General features: G+C 48.5%; 2 protein-coding genes across 2 annotated transcripts in view; one reads left to right on the top strand and one right to left on the bottom strand.

The window, feature by feature from the left end:
- The window catches only part of BCDIN3D (BCDIN3 domain containing RNA methyltransferase), a 235430-nt gene that overhangs the window by 153139 nt on the left and 66724 nt on the right, over positions 1–15567 (top strand). The window lies entirely within an intron of this gene.
- LOC310689384 (EH domain-containing protein 3) overlaps positions 1–15567 on the bottom strand; it is a 32644-nt gene that overhangs the window by 11294 nt on the left and 5783 nt on the right. Inside the window, exons 2-3 of the mRNA XM_083467040.1 lie at positions 5434–5610; positions 92–189 (exon numbers count right to left, since the gene is read on the bottom strand). Coding sequence (XP_083323166.1) covers positions 92–189; positions 5434–5610 — 275 coding nt within the window. The remainder of the gene's footprint in view (positions 1–91; positions 190–5433; positions 5611–15567) is intronic.

Genomic DNA, 15567 nt, shown 5'->3' with positions numbered 1-15567 from the left:
TCTATCGTTTGGGAACTATGCTTAACGTGCTTAAGCTTTTACTCCTCAGCAATGACAGTCCCTTCCACAGAAGCTGCTGCTTTCACTTTACCTCGGCTGATTCGCTGCTTCTCCCCGGAAAGGATCCCTGGAGTGTCAATCACGCTGATGCTCTCCAGAACCGGATTTGGCAGCTGCGCACAAACAAATCTAAGGGGCGGAAAGGCAGAAGAAAAATGTCACAACGAAGTAATACAAGGGACAGAACATGGACCATATTTCGGGTGAGAATTAAGCCTTGGCCCACTGGTTTTCCTCTGACGTTCTCCACTGAAATGCACTGCATGTGCTGAAGACTAAAGGGTAAAGGTAAAGGGACCCCTGACAATTAAGTCCAGTCGCAAACGACTCTGGGGTTGCAGCGCTCATCTCGCTTTACAGGCCAAGGGAGCTGGCGTTTCTCCGCTTCTGCAGACAGTTTTTCCGGGTCATGTGGCCAGCATGACTAAGCCTCTTCTGGCAAAACCAGAGCAGCGCACAGAAACGCCGTTTACCTTCCCGCCGGAGCGGTACCTATTTATCTACTTGCACTTTGACATGCTTTCGAACTGCTAGGTTGGCAGGAGCAGGGACTGAGCAACGGAAGCTCAGCCAATCGCGGGGATTCGAACCGCTGACCTCCTGATCCTCCATAAAAACAAGCCCAATGGAGTCAATGTGGGCCAGTGGGTAGACTGTCAGACTAGGACCTAGGAGACCCGGGTTCAAACCTCCACCTGGTCATGAAGCTCCCTTGGTGACTGTGGGCCTGTCACAGTCTTTCTGCCTAGCCTACCTCACAGTGTTGTTGTTGGGGATTAACCGAGTGAATGCCACCTTGAGCTCCTTGGGAAAAAAGGTAGGGTATTGCTGATCGCTGAAGAATGGATGCTTTTGAATTCTGGTGCTGGAGGAGACTCTTGAGAGTCCCATGGACTGCAAGAATTTGATCAAATTTGCAGATGACACCAAACTGGGAGGGGTGGCTAACACCCCAGAGGACAGGATCACACTTCAAAACGACCCTGACAGATTAGAGAACTGGGCAAAAACAAACAAGATGAATTTTAACAGGGAGAAATGTAAAGTATTGCACTTGGGCCAAAAAAATGAGAGGCACAAATACAAGATGGGTGACACCTGGCTTGAGAGCAGTACATGTGAAAAGGATCTAGGAGTCTTGGTTGACCACAAACTTGACATGAGCCAACAGTGTGACGCGGCAGCTAAAAAAGCCAATGCAATTCTGGGCCGCATCAATAGGAGTATAGCATCTAGATCAAGGGAAGTAATAGTGCCACTGTATTCTGCTCTGGTCAGACCTCACCTGGAGTACTGTGTCCAGTTCTGGGCACCACAGTTCAAGAAGGACACTGACAAACTGGAACGTGTCCAGAGGAGGGCAACCAAAATGGTCAAAGGCCTGGAAGCGATGCCTTATGAGGAACGGCTAAGGGAGCTGGGCATGTTTAGCCTGGAGAAGAGAAGGTTAAGGAGTGATATGATAGCCATGTTCAAATATATAAAAGGATGTCACATAGAGGAGGGAGAAAGGTTGTTTTCTGCTGCTCCAGAGAAGCGGACACGGAGCAATGGATCCAAACTACAAGAAAGAAGATTCCACCTAAACATTAGGAAGAACTTCCTGACAGTAAGAGCTGTTCAACAGTGGAATTTGCTGCCAAGGAGTGTGGTGGAGTCTCCTACTTTGGAGGTCTTTAAGCAGAGGCTTGACAACCATATGTCAGGAGTGCTCTGATGGTGTTTCCTGCTTGGCAGGGGGTTGGACTCGATAGCCCTTGTGGTCTCTTCCAACTCTATGATTCTATGATTCTAAGAAGATCAAACCTCTCCATTCTGAAGGAAATCAGCCCTGAGGGCTCACTGGAAGAACAGATCCTGAAGCTGAGATTCCAATACTTTGGCCACCTCATGAGAAGAGAAGACTCCCTGGAAAAGACCCTGATGTTGGGAAAGATGGAGGGCACAAGGAGAAGGGGACGCCAGAGGACGAGATGGTGGGACAGTGTTCTGGAAGCTACCAGCATGAGTTTGACCAAACTGCGGGAGGCAGTGGAAGACAGGAGTGCCTGGCGTGCTCTGGTCCAGGGGGTCATGAAGAGACAGGCACGACTAAATGACTAAACAACAACAATTAATCCAGCAAAGAAAAATAATGAAATCCAAACGGAAAAATCCATTCTGAAATCCAAACCCAGCAAAAATTACTCGTTTAATGCTTTGCATGGCGAACACCACCATGGCCGGCCCCGTATGCAACAGGCAGACAGCAGAATATTTCTTTCCCTTTAATACCAGCCTCCTGGACTTGGCCCTGATGTTTTGGAAGGAAATGTTCTTGATTATTTAGCTGTCCAAACAATAAATCAGACCTAGGCTCCCCTGCTAAGAGTTGTCTTCCACCACTCTCTGCCCCCTCTTCCGACAGTTAAAAGGCAGCCGCCGAGAAAAATGTTTTCATGTGTTAAATTTAGGGTTTCGCCACAAGGGTCTGCTTCTCCTGCTTTTAAGCCTTTGCCCCGGCAGGAGTCCGACCTGCTAGTTAGCATCTGAGAGAGCGCTGGGGCTAAGTAAATGCCAGGAAAGTCAGGAGGCAAACTTGGCCAGGGACAAAGGCACGCACAAAAAACATTGTTCCTTTCGGCGCCTGCCTCAAAACAGCACACACACACACACACAAACTATTTGAAGCATCATTAGAATCAAAGATAAACTAAAAACGTGATTGAAACACATGTTGGCATTCTACCTATCAGAATAGGCTGGCCTAAGCAAGAATGTTTGTAAAGGTAAAAGTAAAGGGACCCCTGAACATTAGGTCCAGTCGTGGCCGACTCTGGGGTTGCGGCGCTCATCTCGCTTTATTGGCCGACGGAGCCGGCGTACAGATTCCGGGTCATGTGGCCAGCATGACCAAGCCACTTCTGGCAAACCAGAGCAGCACACGGAAACGCCGTTTACCTTCCCGCCGGAGTGGTACCTATTTATCTACTTGCACTTAGGGGTGCTTTCGAACTGCTAGGTTGGCAGGAGCAGGGACCGAGCGACAGGAGCTCACCCCGTCGCAGGGATTTGAACCGCCGACCTTCTGATCGGCAGGTCCTAGGCAGCAGCAGGCGCCAAAAAGAGAAAACAGGGAACGCACCTGCTGCCTGATGTCAACAGGAGGGAGTTCCAAAGTGTATGATCACTGTGTTGCATTATAAAGCAACTCTCGAGAGCAGAGCAGAACAACCGGATGGATGGATTCGAGAGACTCTGTACAGGACTCTAAATCTGCTCAAGAGGCCTTAATGGTAGCTTTTTTCTGGCATGGCAGTATATAGACGTTGACCAGCAATAAAGAGGCTCTCCTTAGTTTGAGTAGGACGGCCATTGCAAGTGAGTTGCAAATGGTTGAAGCTGTTGTAATATGGTCTAGCACCGTGGAGATAAAACAGGCTAGACCCCCGCTGGGCCTTCCTCCCCTTGAGGAGGGGGTGGCAAGCAAAGAATGGCAACTATAGCCATTAAGTGTTATAGGTTCGCTATGCCATGTGTCTTGGAGGAGGAGGATGTCAAATTACATAAGGTAGGACATTAGGTGTTGGTTAAGGTCTGTATAGTTAAAGCTCTGGTTTTCCCAGTCGTGATGTATGGAAGTGAGAGCTGGACCATAAAGAAGGCTGATGGCCAAAGAATGGATGCTTTCAAATTCTGGTGCTGGAGGAGACTCTTGAGAGTCCCACAGACTGCAAGAAGATCAAACCTATCCATTCTTAGGGAAATCAGCCCTGAGTCCTCACAGGAAGGACAGATCCTGAAGCTGAGGCTCCAAGACTTTGGCCACCTCATGAGAAGAGAAGACTCCCTGGAGAAGACCCTGATGTTGGGAAAGATGGAGGGCACAAGGAGAAGGGGACGACAGAGGACAAGATGGTGGGACAGTGTTCTGGAAGCTACCAGCATGAGTTTGACCAAACTGCGGGAGGCAGTGGAAGACAGGAGGGCCTGGCGTGCTCTGGTCCAGAGGGTCACCAAGAGTCGGACACGACTAAATGACAAGAACAACAACAATATTGCAAGGGGAACATAGCCAGCCTGCTATGTTCCAGGACAGCAACTTTAGACCCCGTTCCCTCAGAGACCTGTTTCCACCATTTCCACCTTGTCTAGGAGCCCTACTTTGTCTAAAAAAACACTCCCATTTGCTCTATCGGTGGGGGTCTGTTTGGTAGAGCTATAGTGTCCCTCTGTTCTTGGCGGGGGGGGGGGGGTTAGCTATCTAATTTGGGGACAACCTGAGGTAGCCAAGCCAGGAGCTTGAAATCTTCACGACCTGGTTGGCCCCTGCCATGTCGTACTAACTGATGGCTGATTCAGGACTTTAAATTGTGCTCTTATGTCAAATTTCCTTTTCTGCGTATACTGTAATGTTTTACTGTTGCTATGGCCATTGGATAATGTGAATAAAGTTTTATCTTTAAGGCGGTGAAGGTCCTGTGTGAGTGCCTGGAGGTGGTTGGAGGATGGATGGCGGCTAACAGATTGAGGTTGAATCCTGACAAGACAGAAGTACTGTTTTTGGGGGACAGGATGCAGGCAGGTATGGAGGACTCCCTCGTCCTGAATGGGGTGACAGTGCCCCCGAAGGACCACGTGCGCAGCCTGGGAGTCATTTTGGACTCACAGCTGTCCATGGAGGCGCAGGTCAATTCTGTGTCCAGGGCAGCTGTCTACCAGCTCCAACTGGTACACAGGATGAGACCCTCCCTGCCCACAGACTGTCTCGCCAGAGTGGTGCATGCTCTAGTTATCTCCCGCTTGGACTACTGCAATGCGCTCTACGTGGGGATACCTTTGAAGGTGACCCGGAAACTACAACTAATCCAGAATAAGGCAGCCAGACTGGTGACTGGGAGCAGCCACCGAGACCACATAACACCGGCCTTGAAAGACCTACACTGGCTCCCAGTACGTTTCTGAGCACAATTCAAAGTGTTGGTGCTGACCTTTAAAGCCCTAAATGGCCTCGGCCCAGTATACCTGAAGGCGCGTCTCCACTGAGGTCCAGCTCTGAGGGACTTCTGGCGGTTTCCTCATTGCGAGGTTACAGGGAACCAGACAGAGGGCCTTCTCGGTAGTGGCACCCGCCCTGTGGAACGCCCTCCCATCAGATGTCAAGGAAATAAGCAGCTATCCTATCTTTAAAAGACATCTGAAGGCAGCCCTGTTTAGGGAAGTTTTTAATATTTGATGCTGTATTGTTTTTAACACTTAATTGGAAGCCGCCCAGAGTGGCTGGGGAAACTTAGCCAGATGGGCGGGGTATAAAAATTTATTATTATTATTATTATTATTATTATTATTATTATTATTATTATCTATCTTGGGAGCAGAGCGCTCCTCACTGACCTGTTCAAGAAGGCATTGCCGAAGGCATTCAGTTTCCTGAAAGGCTTCTTGGGATCTACCACCAGCGCATTCCCGGGAATTATGCCTTCCACATCGCCCTGCATCACGGCAATGAAGGAGTCCGTCGTGGGCTCTGGACCAATCCTCATACCAGGAAATTCTTGCTCGAGGAGGTACCTAGGAACAGACATAAAAGCATGAGATATCCCACTGGTTCCACTTAAGACGCTGTGTGCTCAGAGGTTGGCCGCTAGTTGCAAATCTGAAGCTAGATGATGCCTCCTTTAGCAGGCAGCTCCTAACCCATACAAAATGCCAACCACAGAGCCTTGGGCTTACTGATCAGAAGGTCGGTGGTTCGAATCCCCGTGACGGAGTGAGCTCCCGTTGCTCGGTCCCTGCTCCTGCCAACCTCGCAGTTTGAAAGCACATCAAAGTGCAAGTAGATAAATAGGTACCACTCTGGAGGGAAGGTAAACGGCGTTTCTGTGCGCTGCTCTGGTTTGCCAGAAGCGTCTTAGTCATGCTGGCCACATGACATGGAAAAACTGTGGACAAACGTCGGCTCCCTCAGCCAGTAAAGCGAGATGAGCGTCGCAACCCCAGAGTCGTCCGCGACTGGACCTAATGGTCAGGGGTCCCTTTACCTTTTGGTTTATTAAATTGTGATTTTTTTAATCACATTTTTAATGGTTTTGTTACTGCCAACAACGTACCATTTGAAGCAATGGTTTGCTGTCTGCTTACAAAACCTGGTTTGTTTTAATCATGGGTAGGCAAACTAAGGCCCAGGGGCCGGATCCGGCCCAATCACCTTCTAAATCTGGCCCACGGACGGTCTGGGAATCGGCGTATTTTTACATGAGTAGAATCTGCCCTTCAATTTAAAATGCATCTCTGGGTGATTTGTGGGTCATAGGAATTCGTTCATATATTTTTTCAAAATATAGTCCAGCCCCCCACATGGTTTGAGGGACGGTAGACCTTAGGTTGCCTATGCCTGCTGTTATCTAATATTAAAGAGTGCTTGCAGACTGATGATTAGGCAGCATAGACTAAGGGTATGAGTCTTATGGCTACTGATTGATTTCATGTACAGTGGTACCTCGGGTTAAGTACTTAATTCATTCCGGAGGTCCGTTCTTAACCTGAAACTGTTCTTCAACCTGAAGCACCACTTTAGCTAATGGGGCCTTCCGCTGCCCCGCCGGAGCACGATTTCTGTTCTCATCCTGAAGCAAAGTTCTTAACCCGAGGTACTATTTCTGGGTTAGCGGAGTTTGTAACCTGAAGCGTATGTAACCTGAGGTACCACTGCAATACAAAAAACAGCGACAATTTGTCGTTGACAAAGGGCAGCTGGATATATACAGGGCCCCATTACCTTCGGTAGCTTAGGGCCTCATCAAAACTAAATATGGCCCTAGGGCTATCCACCAGCAATGAACTATTTTTGCATCAACGACATTCTGCCGTACACAGCGCCGAAACCCCCTCCCCAAGCCCCCAAAACAAGTGGACCAGGAAATATGAGCGAAAGCTAGACACTTGATGCACAAAAGACAAAACCTGCAGCCGGCCTGCACAGGTGCGGCGGAAAAAACACACCTGGACAGTATCATTTACACCCCCTACCGAAGGAGACCTGCGCAATTTGTACCCAAGATCTCAAAAGAACAAGGATTTCATTGTACTAGGGTGATGGCTGAAGGAGAGGGGGGCAGAAAGAGAGAGACAAGGAATTTCTTGTGAGCCACAATCTATACCAGTGTAAAGGCTTAGAAAACACAGCGGTGAAAACAGGATGTACTCGCAACCGGTGGAAGAATCACATGCCGGCAAGTTAATATTCTGCGTACTGTTATAGGCAGCGGTGACGACAGAAGGTGCTTTGAATTCAGCCTGGTCAAACGAAACAGGCAACTTCCAGGTTAGACTACTGCAACGCACTCTACGCGGGTCTGCCCGTGAAGACTGTTTTAGACCAGGCAGCGAGAAAACATATGCAGCCAAAGGGCCACAAACAGTAAGGTTACCAGATTTTTTTCAATGAATCTGGGGACACTTTAAATTAAATGAAGAAATACTACGTTCGGGACGTTGATTCTGCAGTGATGGCGGTGGCAGAGGGGCAGCCGCTGCCTTGACCTCAACCACCACATTTCCCCGTCCTCCGAGGTTTCTATCTCCTTTCTCCATGAGCCTGGGCAGCCCCGGAGTTGTTGGGTCCTTCGGTGGTGGTGGGGAAGCAGTGTGCGGTGGGTCAGGCACGGAAGGCGGAGAAGGAGGGCCGAGAGTGGCAGCAAGACTCAGGCAGCGGAGCAGCCCCAATCCCATTCCTACTTGCGTGCAAGCAGGAGGAGGCCGGGATCTCTCAGGCAGCACGATGCCTCCCTTCCCATTGGAGCAGCCCCAATCCCATTCCTACTTTTGTGCAAGCAGGAGGGGGCGAGGATCCCTCAGCTGGTTATTTACAAGAACCTTGCACCGTTAAGAATTTGGGCGCCTTGAGTCTGCTTGTTTCTTCTTCCCTCGCCATCCCCTTTTCCTTTTGTGTCGCGTCCTTTTTGGATTACAAGCTGGGGCTGGGCTGCCTTCGCCGGTCTGCGAACTGCTCGCGGAGCCTTTCCGGCTGAAGAGCAGGATACAAAGGCTTTGAACAAATAAAATAAAGGGAGCGACTGGGCCCAGAGGGGCCTGCGCTGGCAGCCAGATCTCCTGGGGACAGCTGTGTTTATTTTATTATCAAGAGGGGTCACAGGCTCAAACCACAGCAACTCGCCGCAGCAACTCTAGCAAAGCACAGCGACAGCCAGCTGGACCGTGGTGCTATGCGTCCGTGCGCCTGGCTGTTAACCAGAGGGGGCTGGTGGTTCAAGCCCACCCAGGGACAGCTGTGGACAGGATTCCTGCATTGCAGGGGGTCGAGATGGATGACCTTCAGGGTCCCACTTAGCTCTATGACTTCATGACTATCCCCTTCTGCCATCTGTGCCCCACACGAGAAACAACCTTAACATAGGAAGATGCCTCTTACAGAGTCAGGCCACTGGGTCCATCTGGTATGCAGGATGAGACCCTCCCTGCCCGCAGACTGTCTCGCTAGAGTGGTGCATGCTCTGGTTATCTCCCGCTTGGACTACTGCAATGCGCTCTACGTGGGGCTGCCTTTGAAGGTGAGCCGGAAACTATAACTAATCCAGAATGCGGCAGCTAGACTGGTGACTGGGAGCGGCCGCTGAGACCATATAACACCGGTCTTGAAAAACCTCCATTGGCTCCCAGTATGTTTCCAAGCACAATTCAAAATGTTGGTGTTGAACTTTAAAGCCCTAAACGGCCTCGGCCCAGTATACCTGAAGGAGCGTCTCCACCCCCATCGTTCTGCCCTTACACTGAGGTCCAGCGCCGAGGGCTTTCTGGTGGTTCCCTCCCTGCGAGAAGTGAAGTTACAGGGAACCAGGCAGAGGGCCTTCTCGGTAGTGGCGCCTGCCCTGTGGAACGCCCTTCCACCAGATGTCAAAGAGAACAACTACCAGGCTTTTAGAAGACATTTGAAGGCAGCCCTGTTTAGGGAAGCTTTTAATGTTTAATAGGTTCTTGTACAGTGGTACCTCAGGTTAAGAACTTAATTCGTTCTGGAGGTCTGTTCTTAACCTGAAACTGTTCTTAAGCTGAAGTACCACTTTAGCTAATGGGGCCTCCTGGTGACGCCGCATGATTTCTGTTCTCATCCTGAAGCAAAGTTCTTAATCCGAGGTAATATTTCTGGGTTAGCGAAGTTTGTAACCTGAAGCGTATGTAACCTGAAGCATATGTAACCCGAAGTACCACTGTATTTTAATCTTCTGTTGCAAGCCGCCCAGAGTGGCTGGGGAAACCCAGCCAGATGGGCAGGGTATAAATAATAAATTATTATATTATTATTTAGCTCAGCACTGTTTGCACGGACTGGCAGCAGCGCTCCAGGCAGGCGAGACTGGAGCTGGAACCCTCTGCGCACGCAGCGAATGCTTCGCCGCAGAGTTACGACACCTCCTTGGGCGGCAGAGTTGCACATCGGCAGAATGAGACGGACACAAACATCTTGCTTCACCGACCTTCAGCACAGTATGCCTCCTTCCTTCCCCGTTTCGAAAACCTCCCGGCCAGCCTTCCCCGATCTAGCTTCAACTATCGGGCAATTCCATTTCAGCCTCTCGACTGTGACCCAAGTCTGATCCCTGTGGTCTCTCTTCCAGCTCTGCAATTCTGTGCAGGGAATTGAGGATCTAAACTGAGAGTCAGCATTGTCTCCAAATGCACCCAGCTGCTGATATCCATTACGATTTCTGCGTTTAAGAAAAATCCGTCAGGTCTGTGTGCAATTAAAATGCACAATGAGCCCATTATTCAGCAGGCATTATAAACAGCATAAATGGAGTCATTCTGGTCCCTCTGAATTGCGGTTCCCAAAGCCCTTCTTAGCATTTAAAAAGACCGCCTATCTCTTTGCTATTGTGTTTGGAATAAGAGGAGAAGACAGTCTCTACCTGAAAGAAAGACAGAGGATCAACGCACAACGCACTTGGCCAAAGGACCCCCTTGATAAAGTACCGGTAGTTTTGAACAGGAACAGGCTAGATTGAACAACAAGGTAAACAGCGGCTATGGCCTAGTGCAGAGATGGGGGAAAGCTTTTTCAAACGGCCTTGGTCCAGTATACTTGAAGGAGCGTCTCCACCCCCATCGTTCTCCCAGGACACTGAGGTCCAGCTCCGAGGGCCTTCTGGCAGTTCCCTCCCTGCGAGAAGTGAGGTTACAGGGAACCAGGCAGAGGGCCTTCTCGGTGGTGGCACCCGCCCTGTGGAACACCCTCCCATCAGATGTCAAGGAGATAAAAAACTGTTTGACTTTCAGAAGACATCTGAAGGCAGACCTGTTTAGGGAAGCTTTTAATGTTTAATAGGTTATTGTATTTTAATATTATTTTGGAAGCCGCCCAGAGTGGCTGGGGAAATCCAGCCAGATGGGCGGGGTATAAATAATCAATTATTATTATTATTATTATTATTATAAACCGAAGGCCACATTCCCAACTTTAGGGGGCCGAATGCCAGCGGTGGGTGTCATGGGTTGGTCGGACGTAGAGGAATGGTGGTGGTGGGGAACGAGCTGGAGTAAACCCCCCCCCCCCAGGGAAGAAGACTCAGAGCCCAGGGAGGGATGGAGGAACGAAGATGAGTGGTCAGAGGGAGAAGATTGGGAGAAGGAGGTGCTGGAAGCTGAGGCAACAGGGCTTCGTGAGCGAGAAGAGGCTGTGGCAGAGAGCAGCCCAGAATCACTGGACTTAGCGGACCCTGATGTTGGGAAAGACGGAGGGCACAAGGAGAAGGGGACGACAGAGGATGAGATGGCTGGATAGTGTTCTCGAAGCTACCAGCATGATTTTGACCAAACTGTGGGAGGCCGTAGAAGACAGAAGTGCCTGGCATGCTCTGGTCTATGGGGTCACCAAGAGTCGGACACGACTAAATGACAAGAACAACAACAATATTGCAAGGGGGGGTGGGATAGTCAAATTTAAGATGGAGTCAGGAAAATAATAGTTTTACTTGCACTTTTTCTCTCTTCCACTCCACCTCCATGTTTTACACACAGTCCCGTTCCCCCCACCCCCCCAAAAAATATTAAGTCCTCCTTAAAAATATCTGCCATCCTGGAACCTGCTATTTTCTGGCTGGAAAAGATCTGCTCCTGTTTTGTTTTTTAAAAGAAAAAGTCAGCTGAACTGCTTGGTCATTCTGTACTCGGCTCTTGCATGCAAGTGATTAGGTTTCCGAAACACCAGCGCAGGTAAAAAATTCCAGGACCTCTCAAGGTCAACAATACCAGGTACTGGAGAGTTTATTACCTCCCCGTGGGTTCTCGCTGTCTGTACACAGACTTGAGTTTCTTTCCCTCCAAGTAATGAGTGACTGGCAGGAGGTTATGGCGGAGAGAATCCGCTCCCCAGAATCTCACAGCAGGAACATAGGATGCAGCCTCATACAGTCAGGTGCGCTGGTCCATCTCGCTTAATATCGTCTGCACTGACTGGCAGCTCTTCAGGGTTTCGGACAGGGGGCATTCCAAGTCAAACTGTGAGAGGTTGGGGACTGAAGCTAGGACTTTTTGCATGAAAAGCCAGATGCTCTAACCACTGAGCCACAGTCCCCAGGGTCCTCTCAAAACTCCCGCCTTTGCCCAGTCCTAGTCTGGGGTCAGCAGACCTAGCTCTCATGCCATAAACAGAGTTAATAAACACACAAGACGTAACCGGCTGTACGTTTGAAAATATATATATATATACACTATTCATTGTGTTGAACTTGATGAGCTACTTCTGTTGAAATCTACAATTCAACGAAAAAGTAGAAGACCCAGTGGATCAGTTCATTCTCTAATCAGTTTATGCATAAGGTTCATATACGTGAAAATGTCTATTCCACCTGTCTGTTCGTAGAGTCCAACAATCCACACGAAAGATTGTGGCAGTTCTTCGGCTTCGTCAGTAGTACAAGCTCATATGTGAGATCACAGGACAGCAGGTACTACTATGCTATAAGATCCACTGTCCTGTGATATCATATATGAGTTTGTACTACTGATGAAGCCTAAGACGGCGAAACATGGCTAATATTCTAGAAATCCTCGTCTTGGACTCTGAAAGGATTCTGTGGAACTGCATTTTCACATGTATGGACCTTACTGCTGATTTAGAGAATGAACTGATCCACTGGGTCTTCTACTTTTTCCGTTGAACTTTATGAGCTACTTCTGTTGAAATCTACAATTCAACACAATGAACAGTATATATTATTTTTTCAAACGTACAGCCGGTTACGTCTTGTGTGTTTATTGGATGTTTCACATAACCAGAGGTTTGTTGTTGTTTTGCGCACATAAACAGAGTTAAGGCACATCTAGCTCATTCGGTAGTGCATAAGACTCTTTAATTCCAGGGTTGTGGGTTCGAGTTCCGCGTGGGGCAAAAGATTCCTCCATTCCAGGGGGTTGGACTAGATTATCCTTTCGGTCCCTTTCCAACCCAACAATTTGAGGATTCTGTCCTCTTCCCATCCTCGTCTTAAATGTTTCCGTGTCAGTATTTACATACAGGCGCGTTAAAAGCAGGAAGCACACACACTCCTTGAGACTTCACTTCTACAGAGCCAGGAAAGGGAGCTGGACCCTGAAGAACCAGAATATTAACATTTTAACAAGGCTACTGGTCAAAAAAAACAGGGAGCGTGATTCGTAAGGACATTCAGCAGAAGATTAGGACAGCCCACAGACAGCACGGAACAGAGGAAACTGCCTGGAACTGAGTCAGAACATTTGACCCATCTAGATTAATACTGTCTACACAGATTGGCAGCAGCTCTCAAGCTTTTCTAGGCAAGGGTCTCTCTGAGCCCCGCCAGGGGTGGGTCTATTGTATGGAAATCTTCAACGCTGGGCTACATGCCTTCCCCGATATTTTCTTTTAAAACTCCATTCCTTGATGCTAAACTCAGCAACTCTTATGCGGCTTATATGGAGGCAAACGGTGCGCTAAAAGAACTCCTTAAGCCAGGAGCAGTTTATAATAATAATAAAAACAATAAAATGTTATTTATATCCCACCCTCCCCAGCCGAAGCCGGGCTCAGAGCGGCTCACAACAGTAAAAGTAATACAGCATTCTAAAACCAATTCATTCTAAAATCAATTCAGAGTCAAATTAATGGCAACCATTGGGTTAGAGTTCTGTGAGGATTACCGAAGGAGGGGGTCAGACTGTGCCTTGGCCAAAGGCCTGGTGGAACAGCTCTGTCTTGTGGAAAGATGTCAATTCCCGCAGGGCCCTAGTCTCTTGGGACAGAGCGTTCCACCAAGTCGGGGCCACAACTGAAAAAGCCCTGGCTCTGGTTGAGGCCAGCCTAACCTCCCTGTGGCCCGGGATCTCCAAGATGTTTTTGTTTGAAGACCGTAAGGTCCTCCGTGGGACATACCAGGAGAGGCGGTCCCGTAGGTACGTATAGGGCTTTAAAGGTTAAAACCAGCACCTTGAACCTGATCCTGTACTCCACCGGGAGCCAGTGCAGCTGGTAGAGAACCGGGTGAATGTGATCCCGTGGCGAAGACCCCGTAAGGAGTCTCGCCGTGGCATTCTGCACCCGCTGGAGTTTCTGGGTCAGTCTCAAGGGCAGCCCCACGTAGAGTTTACCGCTAGTATCCACACCAGGCTGTTGCAGCTCCTCTCCCCAGCAATTATTCCATCTTTTTCAGGATCCCAAAGATTTTGGCAGCCAAAAGGAAACAGCTAAAATCTCCCTGCCCAGGTCAGTGCCCTATGGGGATACAAAATCGCCACCTCTCCAGTCAACAGATGCCTCATTTGGGGAGGCAGGTGATGAACCCAATTCATGCACAGGTCAACTGAGGGTGGGGTAGGGCAGTTGGGTTGTGCGTGTGAATCATTGGGGGGGGGGGCAACGGACCACTCCCACCTCTGCTATGAAGTCCCCCAAAGCTAGGTCAAGGACGAATGTGGTCCTTCAGCCAATTTACTACTACTACTACTGGGACGCGGGTGGCGCTGTGGGTTAAACCACAGAGCCTGGGACTTGCCGATCAGAAGGTCGGCGGTTCGAATCCCCACGACGGGGTGAGCTCCCGTTGCTCGGTCCCTGCTCCTGCCAACCTAGCAGTTCGAAAGCACGTCAAAGTGCAAGTAGATAAATAGGTACCACTCCGGCGGGAAGGTAAACGGTGTTTCCGTGCGCTGCTCTGGTTTGCCAGAAGCGGCTTAGTCATGGTGGCCACATGACCCGGAAGCTGTACGCTGGCTCCCTTGGCCAGTAAAGCGAGATGAGTGCCGCAACCCCAGAGTTGGCCACGACTGGACCTAATGGTGTGGGGTCCCTTTACCTTTACTATTACTATTATTATTATGTATTACTTATTAAATTGATATACCTCCCTTCATCCAAGGATCACAGGGTGGTTTTACAAGTCAGCCACTCCCGCTGTAAAATCGCTCTTAGAAGCTACGTAATTCAGCCCAGGAGTTCAGTTTTATAGTGGTGCTGTATTTTCACTAATCCAGAAGGGAGACACCGGTATCAGTAAAAGTCTAAGGGCCTTATTACCCATACTATTATGGGGAAAATTCAGACAATATAGACATGCGTCACATGAGACATTTATCATTTTAATTATCTACAGCCTTTTCACATGGGTGGGTTGTTTTAATTTAGTTTGGCTGCGTTGTTTTTAAAGAGAATCGCCTTTTGCATTTATATATTTTAACGCCGGTTGGTTGGTTTCTTGCTTAACGTATTGTAAGTCACTTTGAATTGCTGTGGCAAAAAGAACGAAAAGAAAACCTGACTCATAAATTTAACAAATAACAACCGGCTATAATACCTGGAAAAATATTCCCCATTGGAAAATGCACTGGACAAAGAGAAACATCAGATACATTTGATTCCTTCCATGATCGCACTGTAGGAAGAACCCGGCCGCAGGATCAAGCCAAAGGCCAACCTAGATTTGCATTCTGTGCCCGACGCAGCTAACCAGGTACCTATGGGGAAAACTCATAAGCTGTTTTCCAGCTGTTGCAATTTGTGTTCAGAGGCAAACCACCTCCAATACTAGGAAGAAGGACTCCACTGGGAGAAGACAGCTTCCTTTGTTCCATAATAATAATAATAATAATAATAATAATAATAATAATAATAATAATAATAATAATAATAATTTATTATTGTTTATACCCTGCCCATCTGGCTGAGTTTCCCCAGCCACTCTGGGTGGCTCCCAATCAAATGTTAAAAACAGTACAGCATTAAATATTAAAAACTTCCCTAAACATTCGTTCTAGAACCATAGAATTGTAGGGTCCAGCCCCGGCAATGCTGGAATATATAATAATAATAATAATAATAATAATAATAATAATAATAATAATTTATTATTTGTACCCCGCCCATCTGGCTGGGTTTCCCCAGCCACTCTGGGTGGCTTCCAACAAACACCCAAAATTCACTAAAATGTGACACATTAAAAACTTCCCTGATGTCTTCTGAATGTCAGGTAGTTATTTATCGCTTTGACATCTGATGGG

This window comes from Podarcis liolepis (assembly GCF_965112155.1).
Source record: "Podarcis liolepis genome assembly, chromosome: 12".
Lineage (NCBI taxonomy): Eukaryota > Metazoa > Chordata > Lepidosauria > Squamata > Lacertidae > Podarcis > Podarcis liolepis.
Note: the sequence above shows the minus strand (reverse complement) of the source record. Positions and strands in the feature narration are given on the sequence as shown.